The sequence below is a fragment of the Vipera ursinii genome (assembly GCF_947247035.1).
Source record: "Vipera ursinii genome assembly, chromosome: 8".
Lineage (NCBI taxonomy): Eukaryota > Metazoa > Chordata > Lepidosauria > Squamata > Viperidae > Vipera > Vipera ursinii.
In genome coordinates, this window is record NC_139519.1 from 17,488,183 (window position 1) to 17,503,959 (window position 15,777).

General features: G+C 40.9%; 1 protein-coding gene across 1 annotated transcript; it reads right to left on the reverse strand.

The window, feature by feature from the left end:
• Positions 1 to 73: 73 nt before the first annotated feature.
• Positions 74 to 13,650, reverse strand: STT3A (STT3 oligosaccharyltransferase complex catalytic subunit A). The gene is made up of 18 exons (XM_083368559.1): positions 13,541 to 13,650; positions 10,802 to 10,924; positions 10,140 to 10,200; positions 9,186 to 9,307; positions 8,678 to 8,823; positions 7,750 to 7,840; positions 6,605 to 6,711; positions 5,663 to 5,827; positions 5,285 to 5,465; positions 4,477 to 4,632; positions 3,983 to 4,074; positions 3,605 to 3,760; positions 3,151 to 3,339; positions 2,604 to 2,720; positions 2,220 to 2,322; positions 1,611 to 1,799; positions 699 to 814; positions 74 to 327 (listed from the first exon to the last, which is right to left on the reverse strand). Exons 2-18 carry the CDS (start codon positions 10,887 to 10,889, stop codon positions 289 to 291), a joined length of 2,118 nt encoding a protein of 705 aa, XP_083224685.1. The 5' UTR covers positions 10,890 to 10,924; positions 13,541 to 13,650; the 3' UTR covers positions 74 to 288.
• Between the last annotated feature and the right edge of the window lie 2,127 nt (positions 13,651 to 15,777).

Sequence of the window (15,777 nt, forward strand, 5' to 3'; positions counted from 1 at the left end):
AGAGTAAGGAAAACTGATTTAACTACAACTATAAATTATCAAGAGACAAGCTAGAAAGAAATGAACAAGAACCCACATTTTCCACACCCTTTTAATTATCCTTTCATAAAGCTACTCCTTCTGATTTGGTAGCAGGTTTGTATTTATAAAAATCATAATACAGATTCATTACATGAAGATGGGATTCCTTGGGCAATTAAGCCCCAATTCCATGCCTGCAAAGAGTATAAAAACCATCTGTTTCACAAAGGCTCGATCAGTGCTTATTATGGTACATCTGAAGGCAGGTTACGTTCTTGACAATCCACGATTATCCAAGTCCTTTACCTGTTAAAACAAAATTTTATTTTTTAGGTTTTTTCATTTCAATGTTATTTGTAGAAGGTATTAAAAACTAATGAAAGTTTTAATGAAAACTTTACTGCAACCTTCCCTGCCAAAGTCAATGGGGGAAATCAGATTGGTTTAGTGATCGCTCAATTCATGTAACTGCAATAATTTGCTGAACAACCTTGGCAAAAAGGTGGTAAAATCAGGCTCACCTAATAACAGTGGAAATTCTGGTCTGAATTGATAAGCTGAGGACTACCTGTAGTACAGATTAACTATCAGTTGTCATCCATCCTTCCATCCAGTTTATTGACTGCCCATCTTACCACAGGGTAACTCTATGCTACAATTGTATGTGGTTGGCTTACTTTATATATTCGAACTAGCCAGTGTTCTGTGGTATAAGCTTCTTCCAAAACATCAAGCTCAAAGTCTTTGTTGCCAATTTCAGCATTTCTCACTCGGTCATAACCTGGTGGGCGTTCTAAAGACAAAGGAAAGCAAACAATGGCTGAAAGAGATTAACCAACCATTCCAATGAATTCCAATTATCTCCCTTTACAAAAAAACACATCCAAGCTTTTTAAAATTCTGGGTAGCCTTTAAGGTAGTATTTAATCAATCATGCCTGTGTCTTGTTCCATATCAAGCTCTCTCCATATCAGAGAACAGGAGCAGAGCAAAGAGGGTGCAAAATACGGTCACCTCGTGATATAAATTCCCATAAACCAAAGAATATGAAAACGATTGGCGGAAATCCAGCTCCAGCGCAAATACAAATGGAATACAAATCTGGTCCAAGCTCAAAATAATTCCCATATACTCAAAACAGCACTTTTAGTGCTCAAGAGGCATGCAGGAGAATTCACTGGAGAAAGCAATTATCTTTGGAAGACGGTCAGTGGTAAAATCAGTCTGCCAAAGAACATGATGGCCGAACACATCAAAGCTGACACCAGCCAGAGTATAGAAAAACTCAAATTAATACAGAATTGGAAGTTGTGAAGAGACCTGGCCCACAGAATCACCAAGAGCCGGACACGACTGAATGGATAACATCATCAAGGTAAAATGAAATGAGATAAAATATTTGATGCACCTCAAGATTGCTACTATCTACCCCATGCTGGAGAATTAAAAAAACACCCTAATTTTCTCAAGAATAAAATAGAACAAGGCATCAAGACATGGAACGTGCAGAGAACAGCATATAGAAAAAGGGATATGTCCCCCAAACTAACTCCTCAATAATGCTGCAAAATGCAGGCAAAATCACTCACTTGCTTCTGTATAGACCTGTCCAAAACGGTAGTAGCACATTTTGTACATAAGGCAGTTAAGCAGCACCGGGGAGCCCTCTCGGTCTACTCGGAACTCTCCGGTCGGTGTATAGTAATCATGTTCCTTTATGTGCTTGCCGGTGTCTGTGCTCCCTCCAATTCTCACCATCCACAAGAATTTGTTGATGTCTATGGAACAAAAAGTAAGGCAGTGGATGAACCTGTTGCAATTCATCAAGGTTGAAGGCATGTTTACCTTCCTAGTTATCATAGATTCTCAAAAAAAAAATCAGCCTGTTGCTAAATTAACCACATTATACCAGCAGGAAAAGAAATATATATCCGGATCAATGTTTCTCCTTGGCAAATTTAAGATGTGTGGACATCAACTCCCAGAATTCCCCAACCAGCCAATGGATGGTTGAGTAGTTGAGAAATATTGCTCTGGATTAACAAGGCCATCTGGTTTGATTTTTTTTTAAAAGCAGAAAACATGAATATGAAAAGCAATTTATCGGCAGCTGTACTGAGTTGGATTTATGTAGGGATGCACAAAATTCAGTGACTCAGGAGGTCCTTTCAAGGGAAATAATAAAAACATAGCATTACCATCTGAGGAATATCCAGTGAGGCCTCCAAATATAACTAGCACGTAACTGACATCCAATTCCCTCATGATCTCATAAGCCCGCTCTTCAGTGGACGCCATGGCCTGGAAACACACATCAGCTCATAAATTCAACCTTCATCAATTTGCTGAGCCATAAAAATATGCCGTTATTATTTTATGCAATTTACCCTCCACTACCCCAGTCATAATGGGTGCTAGCAATGTACGGGTAAAAAAAAGAATGAATAAAGATCGAGCACCTGCATTCAGAATTCCTTGGAAGTATAAAGGTTAATTGTGATTTAAAAAACAAAAAAACCAACTTCACTATTCAGAATGCAAAGAAAATTAGGGAAAATCATTCATAAGCATTTAGCACCTACCTGTCCAACTCGGGAAATATGTGTATTGTTCCAAGTATTATTATCCACGAGGATGGTTCGATTTGCCATAGCTGTTATCTGATAACCATAATCCCACCACGACATCACTTTTGCATCCTGAGATCAAACAAAAATGCAACATTTCAGTGAACGTGCAAAAATAGTAAGTATTGATGAGCTGATGGTGAAAATAGGCTGGTTACAAAACAAGTATTTTTCTGGTTTGCGTCGCAAGCTTTTCAATTGGATGACAATGCCAACCTTCTAATTGCTAATCAAGACAATTAAATGACTTCGTCTGCATGCAGTGAAAAGATAAAAGCAAAAGAGTGAGTTATTAACACTTGCAGAGAATTTGTCCTGTAGCTGCCTCAGAAATCTTGGTGATATGTAAGTGCTTTATATATTAGCTGACATGCAGACTTTAGACAAAAAACTTTGGTGGTAGGAAACAGATTTTTTTTCCTTTTTGCATTAAGAAAACCTACAGCCTGTTCCAATTTTCTTATCAACGTGTTTGAACAGAGACCAATTGTGCAAGTATTACCTCTGGTGTGTTGTGACGAAGCCAATAATACGCTTCTCTGAAGTCATCGAAAATAATTCTGCTCCCATCACCACCACGAGCAGACAGAACTATTGAGGGAGAAGAGTAGGCTTCACTGGTTACCCAAGTCGAATGAAAGGTGTAAGTGATCAAGAAGAAGGCCATGACGAGGATCATCCCACTGGCAACCTAAGAAGCAACCGGAATCATGAAAATATGCCTAAAGTATTTTTTTTGAGGGGGGGGGGAAAGAACACTATTTTGTTAAAGGAACCTTTCAACAGGCATTCAGAGGCATCTATTCTCTGGCAGATAATCTAGACACAGTTCCAATGATGTCACCTTCCATCTCTAGTCAAGTAGAACATTCTAAGCACAAGGCTATAAGCTGTATTTTAAATATGTGGCTGAAGACCTCAACGTATCAAACAATTATGCTTAGATCACCACTCACTTCATTTTTGATGGGGTAAGTAGAATCCTGTTGCTTTTTAGATTTCTTGTCGGGTCGGCTGATGTCTAGATTTTTCATGTAGGTCGACAACACTTGAGAAACGCCAATGCCAGACAGAATGCACATAACTGGGGCCAGTACCAGCATGAGACGAACCTATTAAAACACCAGTTTACTGAGTACATTCAGCCATATGCATATACGTGATTTTCTGGGAGGTGAAATTGAAAAGGGGATCAGATAAGATGCCTGTTTACTCCAGTGCATCTTGTCTAATGTACCTATCCAGGAGTAAATTAAGACAATCTCTTTTATTTATACTAGTACATTCTTCCAAAAAAAACCAAATCCCATGGTAAGCCAACATTCTGGACTCACCATCACAGCAGAGAAATACATGCTTGTGACGCCATACATGATTATGAAAATTCGGGCATCAGACAGATGGCTGAAACAGTAATACAGACCAACTATAAGATAAAAAGAGAAGGGGTCAACTGCTAAGCGTAGAATAAGATTTGGAAAAAATCTGGTCAAACAAAGTTCAAGACTGAATTAGACATTTGCAGGATAAAAACTTCGAAGGCACTAAGTAAGATCTTCTGATCAACTTTTCCCCCCGACTATCTGCTTGAGACACTTCCCTAAGATCTTCCTTATTTTTCCAAATAAGGATCTGTGCTTTTTTTATAAAAAAAAACAAATTTCAGCAGAACATTGTTTACATGAAATTAAAATTTTACGAGTCAAGTCAAAGATCAGCATAGAATGAAGCAATTAACAAATTATTTTGGAAGTAACAGAGGATGAGCAAACAAGACATAAGCTAAAATACACAATATTATTGTCACACATTTCTACACTATACAAACCTGGAAACATGAAAACAAGAAGCTGAAGATCAAAATAGTAGGATGACCAAGTGGTGGGCTGGTGCTCAGAAACTGAAGCAATGATTGGAATATTATTCTTTGCATAAGAAGGATCAAGCAAAGAGTAGAAGCGTCCAGTCCATGGAGAAATTTTTCCTGACAAAATTGAGAAATAATTAGGCTCAAAAAAGATATTAATGCAGCAGTGTTGTAATATCTTCAAGCAATATCTCAACATGCCTGCATAATGCTTGAATTATACACACAGAGACACACACAGATTCTATAACACATCTAGAAATTCAGTTTTGCTAAAAGATAAGAATCAAAATATATTTTTCAATTATGCCCAGAAAATTTAATCAGGATTACTGCTTCTTCTTCCTCAGACATATATTAAAGAGAATCGTTTTGACTAAATATAAAACTCTGCTACTACAACTCAGACTGTAATTATTGATCCAGAATTCTTCAAAGCTTCAATCACATGACTAATTAAGTCCCACTATTCGTTTGGTATTAAATAGTATCCAAACGTTGGAGAGTTTTAATCTATTTCCACATTTTGCTTTCATATAAGTAAATAGAACATTATTTTCAGGAAGTTGCAATGCCCCAAAACGCATGCTAACACAGTGAAGCTAAGATTTTTGAATCTCAAAAATAAAAAAAGAAGAGCTTCCAAACAAAAGCATAGAAACTCTTCACTAAAATAGTTACTTTTCTGGATCCATTGGATTAAAGTTCCAATGAAACTGGACAGAAATACATCAGTACGCACTCTTAAGACCTGCAAGCATCCCCTTACCTGTTAACATCAAAACAGCTCCTATGGACAGAAGGACAAACCCAACCAAGGAGATCACGCTCCTGAAGAGAATCTCAAATTGCTGAGGATTCAGTTTGCTGCGCAGATAATCCACAAAGGCATGAATCTGACAGAGTCCAAAAACCCCCAGGGCAGCCATGTGTTCAGATGAAAGAACGGGCTACGGGAAGGAAGGAATAAGCCCAATTAAGCTACTTTTTAATGACAATCAATTGCTTTTGTTTGGCCAGCAGGCTACTGAGTTAGCTATCTGCTTCAACTACTGTCACTGTCAAATGGCCAAATTCAATAGGCAGCCAGTTCAAGAGCAGAAAAAGCTTTGCCATCCCCTTTTCCTCAATCTTTCAGATTTCTTACCTGGAAACCGACAAAAGAGATCTGCATTGAGAGAATAGTTCCTAAGCAGTATACGGTACAATAAGCCACGTAGATCCGGTGGGAGAACCGTCCAGTCAGCATCAGGACCAGGACATGAAGTGGAATTAGGTTGATTAAAAACACGTAGCCGCCCCAAGAAGAAACCTGGGGGAAAAAATCCAAATAGAACACAGAAATGATACATTTTGAAATGCCGCAAGCGTCTGATCGGGTTGGGATGCTAGAGATGAGTAACACAAAAGCTTTGCTTCCCTCAAAAATCTTACTGTTCTTAGCAGCTAAGCTTGAAGGTTGGCTATTCCTTTTAATATTAGCGTGCCTCTCTTTGTAACACAAGCAAGGCCAGGTCTCTGAGGGCTAATGTAAAGGTCTAAGTTAAAACTAGGAATAGGAAAGCACTGCTTGCTTTTTTGCCTTCATTCCTGAGGGTCAGTGACTCATTCCAGACAATCTCTCAGCTGAACTATCTAGCATGATTTTTGTGAAAATGAACATTGGGGAAGGAAAGAGAAGCATTCACTCCCTTGGGCCCCAACAGGCAAGGTGTGATTTAAATTTAACAAATAACTCAGCTGCGAAAGAAAGAAAGAAAACCATCTAGTCTTTATTTAGCAATTTATAAAAATAGCTTGGCTTTGAGAAGTAATGCAAATGGAGGCTAAGAGGTACACGCGGTAGTCTGAAATAAGGAGAACAGTAGCACTAATTTCCCCCTTTCCTTCTCCAAGGACAGAGGCACATGCTTCAAAAATGGTGCCACAATAGTCCTTAGTAGCAAAGTTGGTGGCTTCATAAATTTACAAAAATACAATGCTGCTTACAAATGTGCGAAGTATCAATAAGTTGGGAAGCGATTCCAGGCCGAATTTTGTCTGTTTTGATGGGATGTCTCAAGGCGTCTGGTGAAAAGTTATCACTCACCATGTAGAAATAGGCGAGCGCGCAAATGGCCGCCCAGTAGATGGAACCTGTCTTCACAGCTTTGATCCACATATAGTAAGTCAGAAGCATGCAGAATATAGCAATACCTGGAAATAAAGCAGATCTAAGTCAAACTTCAGTCTTTCAATCCAAAGGTGCAAAACCTGTATTGCTACGTAAAAGAGTAAAAAGATACCGTAAAGTGGTGTTTTCCAATCTTGGCAAATTTAAGATGTGTGAACTCCCAGAATTCCCCAGCTAGCATATTTAAGTCCACACATCTTAAAGTTGCTAGAGCTGGTAAACATTGTCAAATAAAGTGTTGAGTTCTCAGAAAGAAAAGAGGACTGCTTATCATATATTTGTCTCCTAATTTTTCTTCAATTTCACTTATTCACATTTCCAATTTATATCCCATTCAGGTACACTCAGCAACAGAACTCTGTAATTTTTAAAAACATCATGACATTTCATGAAGGTCACTATTAGTACTGTCATCAGCAAAGAGCCAATCTTATAATACATTTTTAAAGGGTTCTTAAACTTTTGCATTATTTCTTTAGAACATATTTTTTTTAAATAAAACTCCAAGAAGCAGATTCCATGTGAAAAATACTTTACAGTGAAACCAGAAATAAGACTTGAACTTTCTTGTTTCATGCCAGGAACAAATGTTTTATATCTGCCTTAGCATCAAATGGTTAAAATTTTAATTTTATTAGTCTGATTTGAGAGATGAATGAGGATCATTAAATCAATACACATTAGCCTGGAGATGATTATCAACAAAGAGATCAAGACTGAACTAACCGGTCTTCAATCCTTGCTGTCAGAGATCTTGGCGTTTTCCCCCATAGCATTGCACAACAGAATAGTCCAGGGGTAGGCAACCTTGGCTCTTTTATGACTCATGGACTCCAACTCCCAGAATTCCTGAGTCAGCATAGCTGACTCAGGAATTCTGGGAGTTGAAGTCCATGAGTCACGAAAGAGCCGAGGTTGCCTACCACTGGAATAGTCTATATTTGTTTCTATAAAGTATATTCAGTTGCCTATATAGTGCTTGTGTGACTGAGACCCTTCCTTCCTTCCTTCATTTATTGCAGGCTGAAATTATTAAGGACATTAAAAAAAACTGACCTCACCTTCATTATCATAGGAGCCTGCAACAGAACGAGAGATGTAACCAGGCACCACAGCAATCATAGCAGCGGCCAAAAGACCAGCTCCTGCATCCTAGGCAGAAAAAAAAAAGAAGACAGTCACTAAAGCTGACATTATTTCCAAGATATGTAGAGTGTCGGAAGGGAGGCTCCATATATTTCTTTGACGTGATCACTTTTCTTGCATTTATTATTATTTTTATTTTGTCAAAATAATAATTTTGTAAAGAAGTGATGAATAAAGGCTGTTACAAACAAGTTAACGGAAGTCTAAGTAAATTTCTGATTTGTAACCAGCAAACATCTTCCCATTGAAGCATCTAAAATATACTTTTATTTCAGTATTCAACATACGTGACCCTCCATCTTAAATCAACATGCATGAATGTTAAAACATGAATGAATGCATCTAAAAGCTTTGACAGTCTTTCAGCGCAACCTACCTAGGAATATTGTCTGTTTGTTTATTACATTTTTATCCAACTTTTCAAGGCAGAGAACATACATAATACTCCTCCCTCCTCCTATTTTTGCACAATAACCCTGTGAGGTGGGTTGGGCTGAGAGAATGACTGGCCCAAAGTCACCCAGCTGGCTTTCATGCCTAAGACAGGACTAGAACTCTCCGTCTCCTGGTTTCTAGCCAGCACCTTAACCACTATACCATAGTATTACACTTTTCTTTACTGCTTCCCAATATGCTAACATTGTACCAATACAGACCCCCCAAATATAATGATTGTATGAAGTTTGGCACAGCTTACAATTAAGACTGTTCTTGAATCAGCCAATCAATAGCTGAAAGGAAGAGGAAATCTAGAAATAAACGTTGCCAGTCTCAACGTTTCTATACAACGCACAGAAAGTATAGCCATCATTCCCAGAAGTCGGCTCTATCCTTCATTATTACCTTAAGTTCTTTGGTGAGGTGGTATGTTACTATGGTGGTGAAGGAAGAAAAGAGGGGAGCCAGAAACACACACACATTTCGGATGTCTATTGTAATGTGGAAGAAGTGCAGAACGTGATAGATGGCAGCTGATGTGATCATTAAACCTGAAATAAAATGAAGCAGGGATGTAATTTGCAAGGATTTTTATCGGTTTGCTGGATGCAAAAGTGGAAGTGTCATGTTTCGAGAGACTTAAGCAAAATCTGGACTGCTGAGGCAACTAGCTCTCAATATCGCTGGCTGACTATAGGCCCTCTTATAGATCAGTAAGCATGCTTTTCCCTATAAAATGAAGCCAATATCACACTGGGTTAATGATGTTTGGCTGCATTGCCTGAAAAATGAATGACACTTGCTTACTCCACTTGGGGGGGGATTTGTTGCATCTGTGGTCCGCAGAACATCAGAAAAGAACTATTCCAAAATGTGACACCATTACAATATATTATTGTGCATCGGCTCTTACCTGGGTAGATGGTTCCACCTATGATCCTCCCCAGTGGATACCATGCTCTATCATCAAACCAGTTGTGAAATTTATAAAAACCCTCTTCTGCCAAGAAGCGAGTGGTGCGGTAGTTAAAATACCTGTGGGAGTAACAGAAATCTGAGTCCTTTGCTCGGAAGATTTTATTCTTTGCTGTTCCTCGTATTGCAGACTTGGCCTTCAGTCACAGTACTTAGGTAGGAAAGCTCCCAGTTCTAATATACAAATTAACGCCAGCTTGATAAAAGCAGTTTTTCTCTTGGATTCTTATAGAATCCAAACAGAAATATTCCAAATGCATAAAGGATTAACCTTCTTTGCAGGCAACCAAGAAAACGCAGCCTGGCTTTACATTTTTAAATATCATTACATGCTCTCTAGCTTACTGTAACAACACAAATATTCCGTTTATACAAACTGCCCGTCGCCATACCAGACAGTTGAGCTATAGCATCCGATACATCCCATAACCATTCAATAGTAGTCCGTTATTTTTGAGTCAATCTCACAGTTGTAAACATTCCTTTAGAACAGTGTTTCTAAACCTTGGCAACTTGGCAAGATTTGCGGACTTCAATTCCTAGAGTTCCCATGGCTGGACTGGATAATTCTGGGAGTTGAAGTCCACACGGTTGCTAAAGCTGTTTTGGAAGAAACACTTATATTATATCTCATACTCAAGATTCATAGTAAATCCAGGCAGAACTGGCTAGAATATTAATTTTATTGCAAAATTATCTGAATCTAATGTTAGTTCTTTGTCTTCCAGAAAAACACTCTCCCTAATATATTTTGAAGCCCTATTGCTGAAGCAGAACAACCTGTTTTACTATTTGGAACCTTAGTATTCTACACTAACAAAGCCTGCACCTGAACACACCAAGACAAATGATCTCTCCCATCAAATCAAGAGTCAAGAGGGACAATACTTACGGATCAAATTCATGAATGACACTCTCGAACCGTAACACAGAGAAAAGCCTAGTAGAAAAAGCTGCAACACAAAGAAATAGGCAGAGGTGATTATTTATTTAGTGTGTGGTTAATCATGGGGTTTCAATGATCTTAATATTAGTTATTTGCCTGTTGGAAACACACGAGGCTGGAAAGGTTGAACCAGACCAAGTCAAGGTTGATTATTTTTATTTTTTTTATTTATTTTAATCCCATTTATATCCCTCCCTTCTCCGAAGACTCAGGGCAGCTTACAATCTAAGCACAAATCAATGTGCTTAGCAATAGCCTTCATTCTATGTATATGCCTGCTTATTAGGGCTTTCGCCCCCCCCCCCAGCAGCATTTTTACAAAGTCAGCTTATTGCCCCCAACAATCTGGGTCCTCATTTTACCTACCTTGGAAGGATGGAAGGCTGAGTCAACCTTGAGCCTGGTGGGACTCGAACCTGCACTAATTGCAGGCAGCTGGTGTTACTTAAGGAGGCATTAGCCCACTGCTCCACCAAGGCTCTCTATATGACTAGGAGAACAAAATGCCAAAGTTCAAAGTGGAATTCACATTAAAAACAACAACAAGAGGTAATGGTTATAGCCATACGTTACTCTTGCCAGCTAGAGTTTTTAAAGCACAGACTTACAAAGAATAGCTGCCATGGACAGAATCAGGAGCTTGAGGAGGGTGTCTTGTTTTTCATACGACAAGCGGAGGAAACCTAACTTGGTCATTCTGGCAAAGGTAACCAAAGGTAACACTTAAATACCTGAAAGGAAAAAGAACCCAAAAAATTAAAGTACAAACACATTCTTAAAAGTCATCCTTTTATTAACACACCATAAGCAAATGCTGCATGGTGTGACAGTGGGACAGATTTCGTTTTATCAGGATCAAACCGTGTTGTTTCCTCAAAACAATGTACCATCCATCCACATAAATTAGCGTAATTCTATTTATACTTCCCAGAATCCAAGAGGAAATACATAAGAAATGTCCATTGCTTTGTTTAATCACAACCCACCATGATGGTTTAAGGATCTAAACAATCAACGCCAATTAAAACAAAGAACTGCTCTCTGAAGGAAGCTTTCTACGTTGTCATGTGTTCACAACAGAATCCACTGTTTAGCCATTTTTAAAACTTCAAAAAGCAAAAGTTATGAAACACTACCCAAGGGTTGCCAAAAACATTCAAAGCAAACATTTCAGTATTACTTAAAATTATCTTTTTCTAACCAGTAGCCTATGAGGGTGCTGACTTAGCATAAAGTTTATCTTCTGGATGTGGGTTTCACACAAAATTTCAGGTTTACAGAAGTTTGAAAAGGTTACGCTGACAAATAAAACTTGAGTTTTTCTCATGCAACCTTTAAACACTGCTTAAAATAAATATTTGTTCGCTGGCCAAGTGGGGGGATCTAAAAGAACATGTACTTCATGAAAATGAAATCAAGAGGAAAGTTAATTGCTTAAAAAGCCAGGTGCACAGTTCATTTTTGCTAACAGCTGCTCCAGGAGAAAAAAGAAACATAAGTTCTAATTCAACTTCCTGTCTGAAATCACCTTCTTTCCAATCAAGTTTCATTTGGGATTCAATAACAATCACAGATTTTCTTTTATCTTAAAACTACGTAGCAACGAATGAGAATAAGGTTTCCAATAAACATTCCAATAAAACTAGAATTATAAGGGCCACTATTCAAGTGCTGCAGTTACCAAATTATCAATTTAAATGCTCCCAATAAAAATCATAAACAGGGCCTAGGAAGGATCAGTTGAGAGCAAATGAGAGGGGTAAAACATTATTAACATCCCAGGTAAAAGATCCACCAGGCATAGGAGGTACTTTTCATGGTGCGTGAAAGCAAGGACCTGGATGCATTTTCAGCTCTCTCTTGGAAAAAAAATGGGAAATATACCCATCGCTTATATGCAGCTTAAGGAACTACTGAAAAAGAATCAGTGCAACAATATCAGACTTGCTTTTTTATAGTTAGCATATATCAACTATCGGCAACGTGTGGAAAATGGCTAATCTGCTTATTCTTAGCATCTAGCCCAGGGGTCTTCAAACTTGGCCCTTTTATGACTTGTGGACTTCAACTCCCAGAACGCCTCAGCCAGCGTGCCTGGCTGAGGAATTGTGGGAGTTGAAGTCCACTCCTCTTAAAGTCTATATCAGGGGTCTTCAAACTTGGCCCTTTTATGACTTGTGGACTTCAACTCCCAGAATTCCTCAGCCAGGCTGGCTGAGGAATTCTGGGAGTTGAAGTCCACAAGTCATAAAAGGGCCAAGTTTGAAGACCCCTGATCTAGCCAGACGGCTTTAAAGCACAGCTAGAAGTAATTTTTTTAAACCGATAATCCACCATCCTGGACCCTTCTGGATGCCAACCACAGACAACTGTCTGTGACACACACACACACACACACACACACACACACACCAGGGACAAGCAAAGCTGTGAAACACTGAGGATGATAAGATCTGCCTTACAGGGAGGTAGAAATATCAAGGAAAGTGAAAAAAACGTTCCTTAGGGGCCTGAGGCAAAAAAAAGAAGAGGGAAATGGAAAAAAAGAAAAGGGGAAAAAAGGGAGTTCACATGGGTGGAGAAATCACACCTTAAGGCAGCGTTTCCCAACCTTAGGAACTTGAAGATGCGTGGACTTCAACTCCCAGAATTCCCAGCTGGCTGGGGAATTCTGGGAGTTGAAGTCCACGCATCTTCAAGTTCCTAAGGTTGGGAAACGCTGCCTTAAGGCTCCACAAGGCTTTAAAACAAGGCAGCCCGGTTCCTTCCTTCCACCTTCCTCCTGGCGGAGGGAGCGGGGCTGCTCTCTGCTTCTCGCTTCAAAGGGGTCCGGGGGGAGCTTAGGCAAGCAGGGTTCCAACTGACGCTGCTTCCGCGCTAACGTGTGAAGCCATCCTGCCTGCGTGTCCGGGTTTAATTCGTGCTCGGAAGGAGAGCTTTCGGGGAGAAGCCCAGCTCGCGCGCACACTTCCACTCTCCCCACCCCACCCGGGTTTTGACTGGGAAGGATGGGCACCTTATTTTCCCTGAGGAGCTACTTTTCTAGCTGCAAGGCTCGGGGGGGGAGGGGAGAAGCGAGAGGGGCGGCGGCCGATGCAGAATGAAGCCGCGCGGCGCGATCGGCGGCCTGGGGAACCCCCCCCCCAGTCCTTTCCTTCCAGAGGCCGCCTCAGGCCGATCGCGCGTGAGGGGGGTCTCCATGACACCCACCCCCCAGCGGGGATCCCACCGCCCAGCCGTTGCCGCCCTCTTCCTCCTCCTCCTCCTCCTCTCCCCCAGGCTGCAGCCACGCCGCCTTCCCCTTCCCCTTCCCCGCCTGAGACGCCCTCCGGGCCCCCATGCCTCACCGGGGACTCAGAATTCGCTCTCCGCCCCGCTCCCTCCGCCATCCGCTCCACGAGCGCCCACTCCCAGCTCCGCAGCCCGCCCGCTTCCCCGAGCCCCGAACGGCAGATCGCTTACTGGCCCAGGGCCACGTCGATCAGGACGCTGGGCCCGCCCCACGGCAAAGAGGACTGGGCCGAGGCCGCGTCCGTCAGACGAGCGGAAGTTGGAAGGACGAGCGCCGCCAGCTCCGTCTCCGATGAGAGGGGAGGCGGGCCGACGCGGGTTGGTTGTCCTGGAGGATGAGGCGGGAGGCTTGGTTGAGGCGCGAGTAGTGACGTGTCGCTCTGGGTAACCGGGCTGAGCGAGACGGAGCTCGGAGGGGGCGTGGCCAGGGGTTTTCACGTGGCAGCAGGCGGCATGGCGAGTTCGCGGTCGGGAATAAGCCGGCCGGGTTCCCAAAGTGCGTCTGAACGGCCAGCTTTAAGGATGCGGAAGTTCTTGCAGCTTTTCCCAGTCTTGATGCCCTCCAACTGGGACACAGTGCAACTGTCAGAATCCCGTCAGGATGGCCGCACCAGCTAAGCATTAGGGCAGGGGTAGGCAACCTCGGCTCTTTTATGACTCATGGACTTCAAGTCATAAAGGGGCCAAGTTTGAAGACCCCTGGTTATAGGGTCTCCTGCTTGAGCAGAGAGTTAATAATAATAATAATAATAATAATAATAATAATAATAATAATAATAATAATAATAATAATAATAATAATAATGATGATGATGTTGGAAGGGACCTTGGGGGTCATCTAGTCCAACCCCCTGCTAAGGCAGGAAACCCTATACCATTTCAGACAAATGGCTGTCCAGTCTCTTCTTAAAAACCTCCAGTGTTGGAGCATTCACCGCTTCTGGAGGCAGGTTGTTCCACTGGTTAGTTGTTCTAACTGTCAGGAAGTTTCTCCTTAGTTCTAGGTTGCTTCTCTCCTTGACTAGTTTCCATCCGTTGCTTCTTGTCCTGCCTTCAGGTGCTTCGGAGAATAGCTTGGACTAGAAGACCTCCAAGGTTCCTTCCAACTCTGTTATCTGATCTTACAGGGCCGGCCACTGTCAAAACTGACACCAGCCAGAGCACAGAACTCAAAGAAGCAGTGCAAGATGGAAAGAGATGGAGAAACCTAATCCATAGTGGGACGCAGCTGAAAGGATAACATCAACAACATTGCCAGCACTTCTGAAAGGCATCAGGCTGGCAACAGCTTAAGGTTTTTTCAATGGCCATTTTGTGGGTGTCTGATTGCTCACTGGTCATTTTATTATTAGAGGAAATTGATATGCCACTGATTTCAATTGGCATATTCCCAAATAAGCATACCTTGTTGATAGCTTGGGGTACCATTTGCTCAACACTAAGACCACCTCCATCCAAAGTTTTTCTTCCCATTTCCTTCTCAAAAAGAGGCAGAGTAGCAACTGGGTGCAAGTGATGAGTCTGCATTTTAAAGATCCAAGTCTTAAGATAGACGGGAATAAGCAAGGTCCCTGGCTCCTAAGGGGAAGGCTGTGTTTGCACTATACACTAGATAAGCTAATATGGTGTGGCAAGTTGAATTCTGTAGGTTATAAGAACCCATTTAATGCATGTGCTTTGTTTGGGCAATCAATGTTATTGTGCAAACACATTAATTGTATTTATCCCAAGCTCAGTTTACCATCCAGCCCCAAGAGTAGTAATATAAATGTTATCAAAATTAAAATTTGGTCTTTCCCCATCCTATTTTTCAACCTGGTTCTACCAGACTTAAAGGGCAGCTTCAAGACACCTCTTTCAAATGTATTCTTTACAGGGTAATATTCGTACTTTCCAAATTCTCTAAATCAGCCCTGAGCATTCTGATCTTCTGCTCCTTCTATTCAGTTGTTCCCTAATGACTGCTAGTTTTTAGAAAACTAGATATAAACAACTGTAATAAATAATAATTTTACGCACTTCATCAACAACAGAAGCATTTTCTTCCTCACCTGTCTCGACCTTTCACTCCCTTTTTTTTGGCAAATGAATTTCTTGGATTTATCTGATGATGTCTATTGGTCAGCCTCTGAAAAACGCTCCAGTTAAAAGGCAGAAATTAATCTATTCAAAGCAGATATCCCTATGCCATTTTTTTTAAAAAATCTGTATAGACATCCCTAGTAGTTTTTCAGCATTTATCCAATTCTCCCTCATTCCCTGGAAACCATAATTTTATGGTTTCTGCTCCTAT